General features: G+C 42.2%; 2 protein-coding genes across 4 annotated transcripts in view; one reads left to right on the top strand and one right to left on the bottom strand.

Annotated features, from left to right (window-relative positions):
• The first annotated feature begins 120 nt into the window (after positions 1-120).
• On the top strand, positions 121-3,910 carry LOC105561340 (ATP-dependent RNA helicase DDX24). Its single transcript, XM_012011222.1, has 10 exons — positions 121-472; positions 542-1,016; positions 1,614-1,807; positions 1,875-2,020; positions 2,094-2,386; positions 2,464-2,686; positions 2,846-2,957; positions 3,046-3,163; positions 3,234-3,414; positions 3,490-3,910. The coding sequence occupies exons 1-10, from the start codon at positions 290-292 to the stop codon at positions 3,791-3,793; spliced, it is 2,229 nt and encodes a 742-aa protein (XP_011866612.1). The 5' UTR covers positions 121-289; the 3' UTR covers positions 3,794-3,910.
• The window catches only part of LOC105561341, a 30,517-nt gene continuing 19,744 nt past the window's right edge, over positions 3,777-14,549 (bottom strand). For all 3 annotated transcript variants that reach the window (XM_012011223.1, XM_012011225.1, XM_012011224.1), the window contains 4 exons: positions 7,363-7,506; positions 6,098-6,399; positions 5,293-5,549; positions 3,777-5,028 (listed from right to left, as the gene is read on the bottom strand). In XM_012011223.1, the coding sequence (XP_011866613.1) occupies positions 4,266-5,028; positions 5,293-5,549; positions 6,098-6,399; positions 7,363-7,506 (1,466 nt within the window). In that variant the 3' untranslated portion in view covers positions 3,777-4,265. The remainder of the gene's footprint in view (positions 5,029-5,292; positions 5,550-6,097; positions 6,400-7,362; positions 7,507-14,549) is intronic.

Genomic DNA, 14,549 nt, shown 5'->3' with positions numbered 1-14,549 from the left:
GCATGAACACGCATAAAGTGGTGACTTTATCGGCAGTGTCAGAATTAGATGCATAGCAAAATAGTTCCAAAAGTAAAAATGGGCGTAAAGGCGCGCAAAACGGTATCAAGTAAAACGCCGGCGTGGCCGCTCTCAGGTTTCTCTCTGGTAACCGGTGTAACCACATGTTGTCTGATTGAGGTTACCTGATTATAGCGAATGAACGTGGATCTCGTGTAAATATTCGTTCAGCAAGAAACACAGTGATATCTCCGTCAACAATTGTTATAAGTATTTATACTTTGCAATCATGACGAAAGTTAAACGAGCTAACAATAATGAATGGAAGCCTGTAACATTGGAAGGCACCTTATTGTCCAACGGTATAGAGGGATTAATTGGAATAGAGGAGCTGACGGATTATAACTTGGAGCGCAGCAGCAAAAGGGGCAAAGTCGTGACCACAAAAGTGAAATCTACTGAGAAAAAGCAAGTAAGTAACGTAAGTGAGTTACTTTTTAACATCTTCAAATTTTCTTAACAATGATATCTTCCATTATAGTCGGCGTCAAAGCGCAGATGCCCGGAAGAACAGAAAGAAACTAACAGTACTGAGCCTGCTGTGAAGAAATCGAAGACTAAGAAAGAAGCAGAAGTTAAAAGAAGAAAGGACGGGAAGACTGCAAAGTCAGCGGACCTCACAGTCGCTGATCGACAAGTTAATTCCGACAGCGACGATGATTTATACTGTGACACAGACAGCAAGGAAAGTTTGGCCAAAATTAATGTTGAAGCATGGAGGTGCATGGATGTGCCTGCTGCTGTAATAAGAGCTCTGGCCGATCAGAATTTTCATTCTCCTACTATGATACAAGCGAGGACATTGCCAGCTGCCATATTGGGCCGCAGGGATATATTGGGTGCTGCTGAAACTGGTAGCGGCAAAACGTTAGCATTTGGTATTCCGATTATAAAGGGTATCTTGGATTTAAAGAGCCAGAACAAAGGACAGGTTTTGCCCGAGAAAAAAGCTGAAGGTAGTACAGTAGCTTTTCTCTCTATTTGAATTTTTACTTCTTTATAAAATCAGGTTGTAGCCCTAAAAATACAATCATTCTTTTGAATTTAGTCCTCAAACTTTTGATATAGCCTGACTCCTGTAGTTTCCTAAGTAGGGCCTATAGCGAATCCCATGTTTGTGGGATAACAAAAATAATACTTCTCAAAGATATTAGCACATTAATATTTTAAACATTTAAAAATAAATAATTTTCTTTTACATAAAAGTGGAATGCTAATAATTTTCTTGTACTTGTAATTAAACAAAAAAACACTAAAGGACCAATTTTGAGTCGCGCAATTCGAAGAACTTGCATACTTATTGCATTTTTAACTAAGGCAACTAGTGGGCTTACTTATCTAAATATGAGATAAATCATTTTAAATTTTACTGACGGTAGAATATCTTAAATTTGGTATGAGATAAATTATGTAAATATCTTCAAACGCAATATAATTTTACTTTCTCACCGTTATCTAGCAATAGAATTACTAATTCCTGTTATTAAAGAAATAGCAAACATAATTACGATATTAGATAAAGGTTAAACATATTACAAATAATAATTTTTCAGAATCTGGTTCAGAAGATGAAGACTTATCGGAGTTTGAGAATTGCGTGAGTGTTGTGAATGATGTAAAGCTTGATGATTGTCACAATATTCCAACCAAGGCGCCGCTCTATGCTTTAATCCTGACGCCAACTCGTGAATTAGCAGTTCAAATAAAAAGCCATCTTACTCAGGCAGCGAAATATACAGATATTAAGGTACGATTATCTCTTTTAAACTTCAAACTTCTATACTTTATGCATAATTCTAATTGTTATTATATAGATAGCTGTTGTCCTTGGAGGCATGGCAGCAGTGAAACAAGAAAGGATATTAAGCAAGGGTCCCGAAATTGTCATTGCTACACCTGGAAGACTGTGGGAATTGGTTCAAGCAGGCAACCCCCATCTCAGTCAAATAGATTCTATCAGGTAATTTATTTGGGATCTAATGAGAAGTGATTCCAAGACGTACTTACTATAGAGAATGTGTTATATTATTTAGATATCTAGCTATTGATGAGACTGATCGAATGATGGAAAAAGGTCATTTTCAAGAATTGCACGATTTGTTGGAGAAAATTAATGCAAATCCGGCAAAGCTGCAGAAACGACAGATATTCGTTTTCTCGGCTACTTTAACTATGGTGCACGACCTCCCGGATTATCTTGATAGAAAGAAGAAGCGATATGCTAGGAGTAAAATATGTAAACTCACTTCTGATCAGAAATTGCAAAAAATCATACAGTTGTTAAAAATAAAGAATCCTAAAGTCGTTGATCTTACAAAGGAGTCAGGTATAGATTTTAATCATCTACCACTAATAGAAGTTATGTCTGTACTCGCTATTATTTAATCGAATCTATATTAACAGGTACTGCCGATAACTTAACAGAATGTCGAATAGCGTGCACAATTGACCATAAGGATTATTATCTTTATTACTTTTTAAAAAGACACAACGGCAGAACATTAGTATTTTGTAACAGCATTGGTTGCGTGAAAAGATTGGCCACTCTTTTTAATATACTTGAATGCAAACCTTTATCTCTGCACGCCAATATGCAACAACGACAACGCTTAAAAAATCTCGAAAGGTAGGAAATGTATAAATTGTACTATTTTATGTTGAATAATACTTTAAATATATGGAGTTTTTTTATAACGTGTGTGTACGTTACAATGAAAGTATTTAAATGAGATCACGTATCTAATATTTCTGTAATATTTATGTATACTTATAAGAAACATTATAGGTTTCAGGCTGATGAAAATGGACTGTTGATAGCTACTGATGTAGCCGCGCGAGGTTTAGATATACCTAATATAGAGCATGTGATACACTATCAGGTTCCCAGAACAGCGGAGGTAAATGTCCAAGATATTATTGCAAATGTGAACTAAAGACTATATTAAAAGTTGATCATGTATAATCGATTGAATAATTATTTCACAGAATTATGTACATAGGAGTGGTAGAACGGCGAGAGCACAAAAAGAAGGTATCACGGTTCTGATGATGGAGCCTTCTGAAAAACAGAATTACATCAAGTTATGCAAAACTCTCGGACGTAGTACGTTGATGTTAAAATATTGACTCGATGATTAATCAAAGCAAAATATAACATGGATCTGTTCTTACAGCGCACGATTTGCCTATATTTCCTGTGGTAGACAATATATTAATCACGATAAAAAACAAAGTGAATGTCGCTCGCGATATTGATAAGCTAGAATTAAAATACCGCCGGCAAAATAATCAAAAAGGTTGGCTGAAAAAAGCGATCGAGGATATGGACATGGTTTTGGACGAAGAGGACGATGAGTAAGAGAATTGAACCAATTTGCTCTTTTTCCGATTTTTCGCGGCATAAATTATCTATCTTTTTTTTTATTTCAGTGAATCATCGACGGAATCGGAAGAAGCAGCAACGTTGAGGCGACAATTAAAGGCAAGGAAAAATCAACTACGATCGTTGTTATCAAAGCCAATATTCCCGAAAGGATTCTCGGGAAAATATCTCGATGATAATTTGAACGTAGATATAACTCAGGATGCACAGAAGGCTATCGAAGTGATGAAGAAAGTTATAGAACATAATACTGATAAAAGTAAAGATAGTAACACCGTATCTAAGAAGAGACCTAAAGGTGAAAAACATCCGCAAAAGTCAAGAAGATCTAAAATATTAAAAAAGACATAAAATATATATTTTTCTCACACAAACAGAATCATTGTCTTCCTCTTTACATTGTTCTATGTTTGCGGACCACAATTGGATTTAACAAAAATTAGATCAATTTTATTTTAACACAACTTATACTTACATTTGTAATTAATTTGAGCGAATCGTCCATCTTTAAGAAACATCTCTAAGGCGCGTTCTTATTCCAATTGTTAGTTCATTAATAGTATGGCAAAGATATGTACAGAAGATCTCTGTATTTTTCTAGAAAAATACTTATACAAATTTTCTTAATATATCCGTTAATATGATACATCTCGAAACAGCGGATAGAAAGTCGATCGCGCGCGTGGCACGCGCGACGAACACAGCCGGTTTGCCTACACTTTAGGAATTTCCATACATCGCTGCCTCGGGTTACAATGAGAGAACTCTTCCGCTTACGTATGATCATGGGCATTATAAATGCACTTTGTACGTCATCTTAATTTTAGAATACAGTATTATAGATCACTTCGTCCTCTGTACTGATAATCGAGTCAATTTGCTCGCTGGTCACCATCGAGTTCACGTATCTTTTGTTGCCGATCATGTTGTGCGCTCCCAAGGACGAATCGTTGCCCTGCACGACGATCCTGATTCGCGCCATCACGTGGCTTCCCGGGCACTTCTGCGCCTGGTTCGCCGTCGCGGTGTCGCAGATCTCGGCGTAGATTTCCTCGGTTTTGTTGCCGGTCCTGACCAGCTTCGGGAGCGACGGCAGCGGCGTTAGACTGTCCCTCACGCGAGAATAGTTGGGCTGTAGCTCGACGCATGGTATCTCCAGCACGCTGGTCGACACGGACCTCTGCACCGGCTGCTTGGTATTTTGATTCTGGCGCGTCTGATGAGAGGTAGTTTCCGGCTCCAGACTGGAGTAACGCTCCTGAGATCTCATGGCTATTTCCGGCCTCACCGCGAATGTGAAGGAAGCCGACTTCTTCGCGGGATTACGATTTCTGTTGCCCTGAGTGAGTTTCGAGATCCTCTCCAGAATGCCGTTCCCGGTGCTCTGCTTCGTCTGCGGGTTCCGCTCTTTGACGGAACTCCGCTTCAGGTGCTCCAGCCCGTCCTTCAGGCTCTGCAAAATCGGCTTGGTCTCCGGCTTTGGCTTGATCTTCTTCAGATTCATTTCCCTCAGGCTTTCCACAGTCGGCGGGTGCAGCTTCGCGGGCGCTACTCGCGGTTCCGTTGCCCGATCTCCGACCGTTCGGCTGAGATAGAAGAATCAGTTCAACCACGCGAAATATAGACTCTAGTGTAACGAGCAGTTCATATTTTTCGCGACACGTCAAACATTAAATGGAAATTTTTAGAGAAGCCTGAACATTAGAAAAAGAGATTTCATTTCAACAATGAATAACAAATCAAGAATGTAACAAATTCACTTACATTCGTCGATCAATTCGCGCGATGCTGAACAATTTTTTTTACTGAAAAAGAGTCGCTTCTGTTTTAGAGCCGATTAATGACTTTACCTGCAAGCTGATAGTAATCGTTGCATTTTCGGGGAAGCCAGCAATCTCGCCTCCGAAGGGTAACCCAATCGAGCCCTTCGCACTCTCGGTGCTCCGTTACCGGACACGACCAATTCCAGCATTTCCGGATTATGAACCGGTCTCTCGGGAACGATGCAGCCCAACACTATCGGACCACGCGTCGATGTCTCCAGTTGCATTAGACCGCCGTACTCCTTCGGCAACGGCACCGGCAACGGTCCCGCTATCAATCGCACCTGAAGAGAAAAATTTATTTAATCGATAACTGTCCCTAGTAGCACAGTGCACTTGGCTGAACATTGACTAAATATTGGTCCAATGTCAGTTACATTAGAAATGCTTTGTCCGATATTGTCCAACGTAAAGCTATGGAATAAATGTAAATATTACACGATAATAATTATATATTAGATTTATATTAGAAGTGCACTGGCCAATATTTAACAATGTAATAACAATATTGGTCCAATATTAATGCAATATTAGACCAATATTGCTAAATAGACATATTGGCTAAATAAGAAAAGACGTCCATCTTATTGGACCAATATTGGGAATACTAGATTTACATTATTTCCCAATATTGCGCCAATATATTGTGCTACTAGGGTGTGAATAAGAGCGAGAGATATAGAACATAACGGAAGAAAATTAATGTTCTTGGAAATGATTCGTCGATCGGTGTCGAAGCGATGTCGAACCGACGTCATGATTGATTTCGACATCGATCGACGAGTCGTTTCTCGCTGGGCGTCGGAAGCGTAAATTCGTAAATGTAACTCACTCTGAGAGGCAATTGTCTCTTGGCGAGGTGGTGAACCTTGTAGAGCACCGCGTCGCTTCCGGTGTCGACGCTGCCGCCCTGACAGATCGCGTAGAACTCGCCCCTGGTCGACAGCGAGGCGAACACCTCCCGTCCGTGTAGGTCGATGCACTGCGCGTACTGGTCCTTCTCCGGACACCCGCCGGAAATGCCGAAGGAGACCGAGCTGGATCGCCTCGTGTCCTGGAAGACCGCCACGAGCCGCAATATCTCGCCGGCTCTGATCGTCGTCTTCGTGTAATGGGCCCGCAGATTTCCGTTCTCTGAAAGACGCGCGTGCAAAACCGCGATTAGCGCAAATCGCAGCCGCGACACCGTTTGCACACGCCAAGTACGAAGTACGCGCAACCCCGACGGTGCGTCTCCTCTCCGATTAAGTCGCGCGCAGCTGTCTCGTTAACAACGCGTCGAATCCCGAGGAAAGCTCGGCACAATCAATCCTAACAGCCGTGTCCTAAAAGCATCTTTAACGGTACCAAAGAGCGTTAAAAGGCGGCAGAAGTCAAGTCCTTTCCAGTCAAGTCCGACGGTCCCGTGCCAATTTGTACGTGGCATTAGGGTCGCAGGCTGATCATCAGCCCAGCGTTAGCTCGCGTTGCTGCTGATTTTCCCGTTTTAACGAAGTCTCGGTTTTATCACGCGGCAGTTTATATCCTATTAGTGCGTGTCATCAGTCTATTATTAGCTAATTTACGTCACCTTGATGTGGTCTGGTCACCGTCTGGCAAAAAAAAAGAGAAACTTTCTCCTTTCGTTTTCTTGCACGGTTTTAACAAGATTGCACGGCGGCAAGGGACGTTTTTACGGGCGCAGATATGCAAATGGAGTTGTTCTCCGCCTCAATGTGGTTAAAACTTAGTTTTTAATGGAGCGGCGCTTCTCGAGAATGTCTGTTAAAAATTTTTATCCTTTCGCTTGGAATTTATATAGCTCCCTGCTTCCTCGTTGCTCGGGGTATCAATGCATTTAAATTAGAGCGGCAATTCGCGCGCTCACGAAATACGTAACTCCTGCTATTTCTGAGCGTATTACGTTTTTGCTTTGCACGAAGCAAGTGACATTAAGAGGGAAAGAGGGAAGACGGGCGGCGAGGAAGACAGCACTTTCTACGCTGCGCCGGCATTCTTATGCATCTAGGACAATCTAGGTCAAGAACGTTGCACCGTTTGACATTTCGCGAGCGCGATCTCGCGCGGCACCTTCTAGCTTCTTTCGCTCGTACTCACCCATTTTCGAGTGTGTCAACGTGTAGGCTCGCAGAGGCGTCGCTAACAAAAAAGCAGGCACCCCCGTCTTCACCAGGGAATCCACCCTTCGGTAGACGCGCGCGCTGCCCGTCGCGTTGCTGCCAGATATCACAGAAAACCATCCTGAAACGAGTTGGGAAACGTTAAATGTCATTGCGCAGTCACTGTGCAATAAAGGAACATAGCGGTATCCTCAATACCAATTTGACACGATTATTAATGAACGGAATAAATATCATGGCGCCATCCTTCACGGAACTGGCAGACCATTGCACGAGCAACAGGCCCGAGTGATTCTTTGCCGAAAAATACTTTTAATTAGCGCAATATCTGAAAGAACGAAAGGGTACTTTTTGTTTTCTATCATTTGAATTACTAATCTAATGTACACGAAGTATGTTTTACGAAGAAAGTACTAAATCTTTATATCCTGCTTTAAGTCTGATTTTGGTCACCAAAAATTCCGCGTATTCGTACAATGTGTCCGTTTGTAATAATCCTAATAGCACCATATATTGGCGCAATATTGGGAAATAATCTAGTATTCGCAATATTGGTCCAATATTGTAAGATGGACGCCTTCTTTTATTTAGCCAATGTGTCTATTCACCAGCATTGGTCTAATATCATATCAATTTTAGGCTAATATTCTTATCACATTGTTAAATATTGGCCAATGCACTTCCAATATAAATCTAATATTATATATGTATATATGTATAGTGTCCTATCAAACTTTGACTGTGCTTGACACTTTGACTATTAGCTCAATTTTTAACTTTTTAACTCCATATTCTTCACTGTGCAGAGTGATTTCATTTTATTGGACAATGTACCTTTTTACAATCACACTCTCTAACACATCACCTATTACTTGCTGTCACATTTAATTGGTGACACTTGAGAAGGACCAGTATTACTGGTCGAAACGTCGTGAATTAATTAAAATACATTTTGCCAGTCGATATAATCCATTATTGTTGGTTTTTCACTCACTGGCGATCCACCTCTAACTATTCTAATATTATATAATTATTATCGTGCAATATATTCATGGCTTTACGTTGGACAATATCGGCCAATGCATTTCTAATATAACCAACGTTGGGCCAATGTTTAGCCAATGTTTAGCCCATGCACTGTGCTGTTAAGAAATAGCTGTTGCAGCAATGTAGATAGTTATGGGGTGCTTTCCAGCAAGAGACACAGATTGACACAGTGCGGCACAGACAATCGTTTATCCTCGTTTATTAAATGGCAAACGGCAAAGATAAAACGATTCACTGTATTACACAGTGTCACCTGTGCACGTTGCTGGAAAGCACCCATATAGACTTCGTGTCAGACATAGAGAAAAGGTTCTACAGCTCGTTCCTTCTCCGATGGGAGACTCAAGGCTGAATTTTTGTTAATCGTAGCGAGAACGATTAGGACCGGTTGGCAGCTGCCGGCACAACAATTCGCGCGGGCAGCATGTGTGCGTGTGCGTACGTGTGTGCGTACAGCCTCAGGGTGAGTTAAAAAACGTATCTATTATATCTGGCAAGAGAAGGAACTAGCGCTCGTGAAGTTTCAGTCAGCTCGTAAAGAAAACCGCCAAATCGCAAACAGGCGGATTTCAGGCACGCTGCTGCGGCGGAGACACAGTAGCCGAGTAGTGGCCGGTCGGCGCTGATCGAAGGTCAGCGGGTTCTTTTTCTCGTTGCTAATTGATTTAAGAATGCCGCCCCGATGCGAGAGCACGTACTCGAAACCTGGCCCTTAAGAACCGCGCCGGAATGCCATCCAGGCTGTTGCGCAGCCTCTAGGGTCCTGAATCCATCTCCGACGAAAGCAAAAGTTACCTCGGCTTCCTAACGCAAGCAATTTTGCAGAGACACCGAGGATGGTTATGTGATTAAAAGTAATTGTTTTGATCCGAAATATCATTTTTATTATTTCACAGTTTGAGATCTCGAATCTATAATCTCCGACGAAAGGAAAAGTTATCTCGACTTTCTAGAGCGAGTTTTCAGAAAAATTAAAGGAATAATCAAACTCGTCGAACCTAACGAAAGTACCGCAGGCGATCATATAAAAGTAATCGCATAAAGAAAATATTATTCGTCCCGAAATATTATCTTCAATGTTCCAGGATCTTGAATCCATTTCCATCGACGAAAGCAAAAGTTACCTCAGCAAAAGCACGGCGGACGATCATATAAAAGTAATAAACGAAATTAATTTTTTTCAGTGCATGGATGATACAGATAATTTTACCGACTGCGAAATATTTCAAGAGATATTTAAGACGATCCTTAAATATAAGAATTGACTGTAAACTAGCCTTACTGTGCACTCACTGCGCACTAGTGCGAGCAATCGAATTCGCTGTAAGAGATTCGGCGAACGTTCGCGGGTCGCGTGAAAAGGAAAGAGGAAACGCGCGAAGGCGGGAGGGCACGGTTTCCCTTGGGAAAGTTTTTCCGTTTCCGCGCATTAATTCGCGTTCGAGGTTAACTGATGGAATAATCTAGGGATCGGCGGTGCTCCCGGTTTTTGTTTGTTCTAGATCAACGACCTGGAAAGCCAAGCGCGCGCGCAATTAGACGGATGGTATTGGATCTCCGCGTTGCGCTTTCGAGGAAGCCTCGAAGGGAGCTAATAAGGGGGGTTCCCTCGGTCGTCCCTCCGTCGAGGGACGGCTTCTGGATCCGCGGACGGGAGCGTGTACTCCGGAAAAGAAACGTACGGCTGTGCGAAGGCGTGTTGCAGTCGCAGTTGCACAAGCTTTACGCGCGCACGGCCTTCCCTCACTTTCCATTTCCAGCTCGCGCATCCGACATAGGTGGAACACGGCCACGCGAGCGGGCGAGCGAGCGAGCGCGTTCAGGCCTTAATTACAGAGATTCGCCGCATCCGCTGCGAAAAATGTACGGAAAAGTCGAGGCATTCAGACGCGCACGTCGAGAGCGGTTTCCTAACGCGTCGCGCGACCGCGTATATCTCATTGTCTTGCGTAATTGCGAGATCGCGCGCGCCTAACGATTCACGTAATGAAGCGCACGTTTTCCCTCGGGGGGCCTTACCCGGACAACCTATTTCTCCGACGCACCGCCGCGGCAAACGTTGAGAAGAAATGCGGTCGAAATGTAAAAATGCACACACGATAAACAGCTGTACGCGATGTGTATGGAGATTGCGTAGGATCTTATTAAATTAGGAATTTATGCACTGAAATGTAGTTTGGAAGCATCTCGTCTTGGCGTACAATCTTAATAACGGAACTCTATTTAGTATATAAACATATATAACGGAACTACGTCCCAAAGACAAATGTATAGCCGTAACATTTAATAGAGTTCATTAATTCTTCCCTCTAACTCCGTACGCTTAGGAAATGTACAACGCTTTGCCGAGCAAACACGAGAGGAGATACCGAGCGGCCGCTTCACGCGTGAATCAGCCAGCTAAATGTTCCTGAAAATCCGTTTCATCCCGTCGTTTTTAACGCATCACCGCTGCAACGCACGTGTTTACGACCCAAAGTTCGCTGGTGCCGTAACTCCGTAAATGCTGGCCCGTTACCGAACGGAACACGTTGTATTCACGGCACGTGTCAGAATTTAATGCTCGGGCGTTGCTTGGGATAGACTCGCGTAGAAACACCGTGTTTCCGGAATCTTAGATATGTATCAGTGCCGAGATCCAACGTCTCGGCGCTGGGATTGCATTCGAATTCTGTGCTCCCTGCTTTCCACCGAAAACACTCATCCACCTCAACCGGGCAAGTTTTAAGTTTTCTGAAAACTCTTTATCTAATCTTTATCTATCTTTATCTTTATTTAATCTCTATTTTTATCTACACGGAGAGAATTTTATCTTAATATAATATTTACCCCGAAAATCGCGTAATCGTGGGCCAATAGGCATTTTCAACAACTTTCTCAGAGTCTTTTGAAATTTTACCATACAGTTTACGAATATACTTAGTACACATTTTATTAGTAAAATGTATGGTAAAATTTCAGAAAACTCTTATAAAATTCGAAATGCCGTGTTGTTTCGCGATTACATGATTTTCAGGATAAATTTTAAGAGAAAATTCTCTCCGTGTGACAACAAGATAAACTTGAAATGAAATTTTCTTTACCCGTTAAATGCTCAAATTACTAAACATTAAAAGAACTATTTCTGTAAAATATCTTTTTGCATTATGCCGCCTCGATGACAATCAAAGAATCTGAAACTGAATAAGAGACCCATTTTGTTGAACGAAACGAAATTTAGTTGACTCAATTGAATTTCTTGTTTGGATATATGGGCAAACAAATCTTTCAGTTGACACAATACAAAAATTTAGTTGAAAAATTTTGTTATATCAACACATTTGGTTGAGTGAACATGCGTAGAATCCTTTTATTCAATATTCAACTAAACGATTTCACGCAACAAACACATTTATTTAGGACGCGATGAGATGGACGAATTTGTTGTCTCAACTATAAAATTTTGTTCAGATAAACAACCCATGGAAACAAAATAGTTTGTTGTTGCAACATTTAACTTCTTTTCAGCAACATATTTTCCGTTTTGTACAACCAAATTACATGTTCAGTCAACAAAATGATTCAATCAAATTACGTTTCATTCAACAAAATGGGTCTCTCAGTGCACTGAGAAAAATGTCTTTGACAATTTATTTCACTGAAATAAACATTATATGCCACAAATAAGTTTTCAAAGACTTTTTCTCAGTGTGCGGAATCGGACGTCGACCCGTGGTTCAGGTATGCTCGTAGGAGCTGCGTCAAGCATTGCAGTATACTTCGAGAATTCATCCTAATTCCTACCTGGCATGAAAGGAAAGTCTGCTTTCAATGCAAAGGATAATGGCTTCGCCATTGGTGCACGTGGCTGGGTATCTATGACGCAGATGTCGCATTTTTTCCCGTGTCGAAACGCACCTGGAAATCTGGACTCAACGTGGCATAAATATGCGGTCTTTCATGACTAATCCCGTAACATTTAATAAACAGACCAGAAACTATAATTAATTTATTTTATTTCTATAACTTATTTATCTATCAATTCTTTATTAAAATTGCTTGTAATGTCTTTGTTAGATCACTTGAAAAGGACCACAAACCATGGTCGAAACGTTGTGAGTTTAAACATAAAAATTTGCCAGACATGCTCAAGTAACCTTTCGAAGCTTATAATTATTTTAAACAATTAATAACATGCCACGGTATGCCTTGGCTCTCACTCCTTTGTCACTTCGCATTTATAATTATCTTGTTTTCAATTTAGTCGCAAGATAAAATTATCGTACAACTACTTGTCGACGTTATTGTTGCAAGGCCTGATTGCTAAACTGTTTTCGTTCGTCTCGGATTCTGGGTAATTATGGCAGTTTGCACACGAGATTGGCGATGGATATCGACGAAATTGGGACTACTTCTTCCCTTGCTCTGTCACGAAAGAAGAGGAACTTTAGCTTTCGGCTTTCAAGTTTAATGGAAATCCATTCGGCCGGTATCAAGTAAAATTGCTGTAGCAACGCGAAGATCAGTTAGTTTTCATCTCGTAAAAAGTTATCTGCAACCGATACGGCCACGCCGTTGCGAAGACAACGAGAAGTTTTCTTCCTTATTAAAATATCGGGAGGACTTGGACGCGAGAGATCGCCGGCGATCGGCGTGACATTCCAGATAAACATTGTGATATCGAGATGCGCGATATATGTGTTTAGCCGGGGCATTAAGTAAGGGAGACCGCAGCCTACATCTCGCGGCTGGAATCTTTATTGTGCATAATTCACGTTACGCCGCGAGAGACTAATCATTCGGGATATAATATTACTCGAACGTGAATCGAACCGTGACAATAGTGTATGGTTCCCGGACTATGTTATCGATGATACTCGCCGCAGTATAGCAGGGTGCCCGCTGCACTCCATCAACGGCGATGTATCTTTATGGGATATTTGCTAAAAGCCAATCCGCCAATGGTCAATATTTCTAGCCTTCTCTAAAATGCGCAATGAAATCACAGCTTTTACAACATTGCCACGGTATTCGATTATTGATTTGAGTATTGATTCGCTTTCATGGATCCTCGATGATAAGAGCGAAAGAAGGAGGAGGAATTAAAGGTAAGAAACGCGCGAGCGAGATTTGTCGCCGTGACAAATCGCGGCCGAGAGCGTATTGGCAAGTGTAGTAGCATCGACATTAGCGGTACCAATCGGTGATATTGGTAATAGACCGGAGAACACGGCGATGGAGCGCGAGGAGGGCACGGGTCGAGCGGGTCGATTTATTGGCCAAGTCGCTTTTATAGATTTTATCGTTTTGCAGAAATTAGACGGCCGGCTCGCGGACGGCAGGCACGGTCGAACAGATTGAATCCTTCCTCGCTCCTGTCTCTCCTTTGTCGTGGGATCGGGGCCCCGCGCGGCCGATGCCGGCCAACGCGCGATACCCCAGAGAGTTATACCCCGGCACGTAATGACCGTTATTTAAAACCGAGGGAGGCCGGTCATCGCCGAGGGCGCGTCTGGCCCGCGCAACATTCTTGCCTCGTCGTAAGACCTCGTCCGAGAGGTCCGCGCGAGCAAATAACGACATATATATATATATATATATACATATCTATGTATGTACGTGTACGTGTGTATACACGTCTCTACGGATATAGAGAGAGAAAGAGAGCCGAGACATCTGCGCCGGGTCGGGCAGTTGGCAGTAAAACCATACGGCCGCGTCGGATAAGTCGATCTATACGATCCCTCGGCCCGCAATCACGATCGCGATACTGCACGCAATTCATTCTCCGCTCCTCCGTCCGGCGAGAAAGAGAGGAGTCCTCTTTCCTCGCGCGAATGCGCGAAATCGCCGATCTACCACGACACGCACGAAAGCGATCGTCGATAGGGTTAGATACCTAATATCGTACAGGGCAACATTTCATCAAGCGAGCTCTGTTAAAAACCGATGCAATTAGTTTCCTGATGTTGGGAGAGAGACGTATCCCTAGCAGCACAGTGCACTGGCTAAACATTGGCTAAACAGTGGCCCCAAGTCGGTTATATTAGACATGCATTGGCCGATATTGTTCAACGCAAAGCCAATATTGGAATATATAATATTAAATTTATTGGAAGTGCATTGAACAATATTTAA

This window comes from Vollenhovia emeryi, unplaced genomic scaffold (assembly GCF_000949405.1).
Source record: "Vollenhovia emeryi isolate VEMERY1.0 unplaced genomic scaffold, V.emery_V1.0 DF939208.1, whole genome shotgun sequence".
In the NCBI taxonomy this organism is placed as follows: domain Eukaryota; kingdom Metazoa; phylum Arthropoda; class Insecta; order Hymenoptera; family Formicidae; genus Vollenhovia; species Vollenhovia emeryi.
This window is presented reverse-complemented; position numbering and strand designations above follow the sequence as displayed.

What these genes read in the sequence shown, in the direction of transcription:
- LOC105561340 (XM_012011222.1), top strand. Translation starts at nt 290, where the DNA reads ATGACGAAAGTTAAACGAGCTAACAATAATGAATGGAAGCCTGTAACA. An exon ending in AGTCAAATAGATTCTATCAG is followed by an intron (nt 2,021 to 2,093) that starts GTAATTTATTTG and finishes TATATTATTTAG; the next exon opens with ATATCTAGCTATTGATGAGA. An exon ending in TTGGACGAAGAGGACGATGA is followed by an intron (nt 3,415 to 3,489) that starts GTAAGAGAATTG and finishes TTTTTATTTCAG; the next exon opens with TGAATCATCGACGGAATCGG.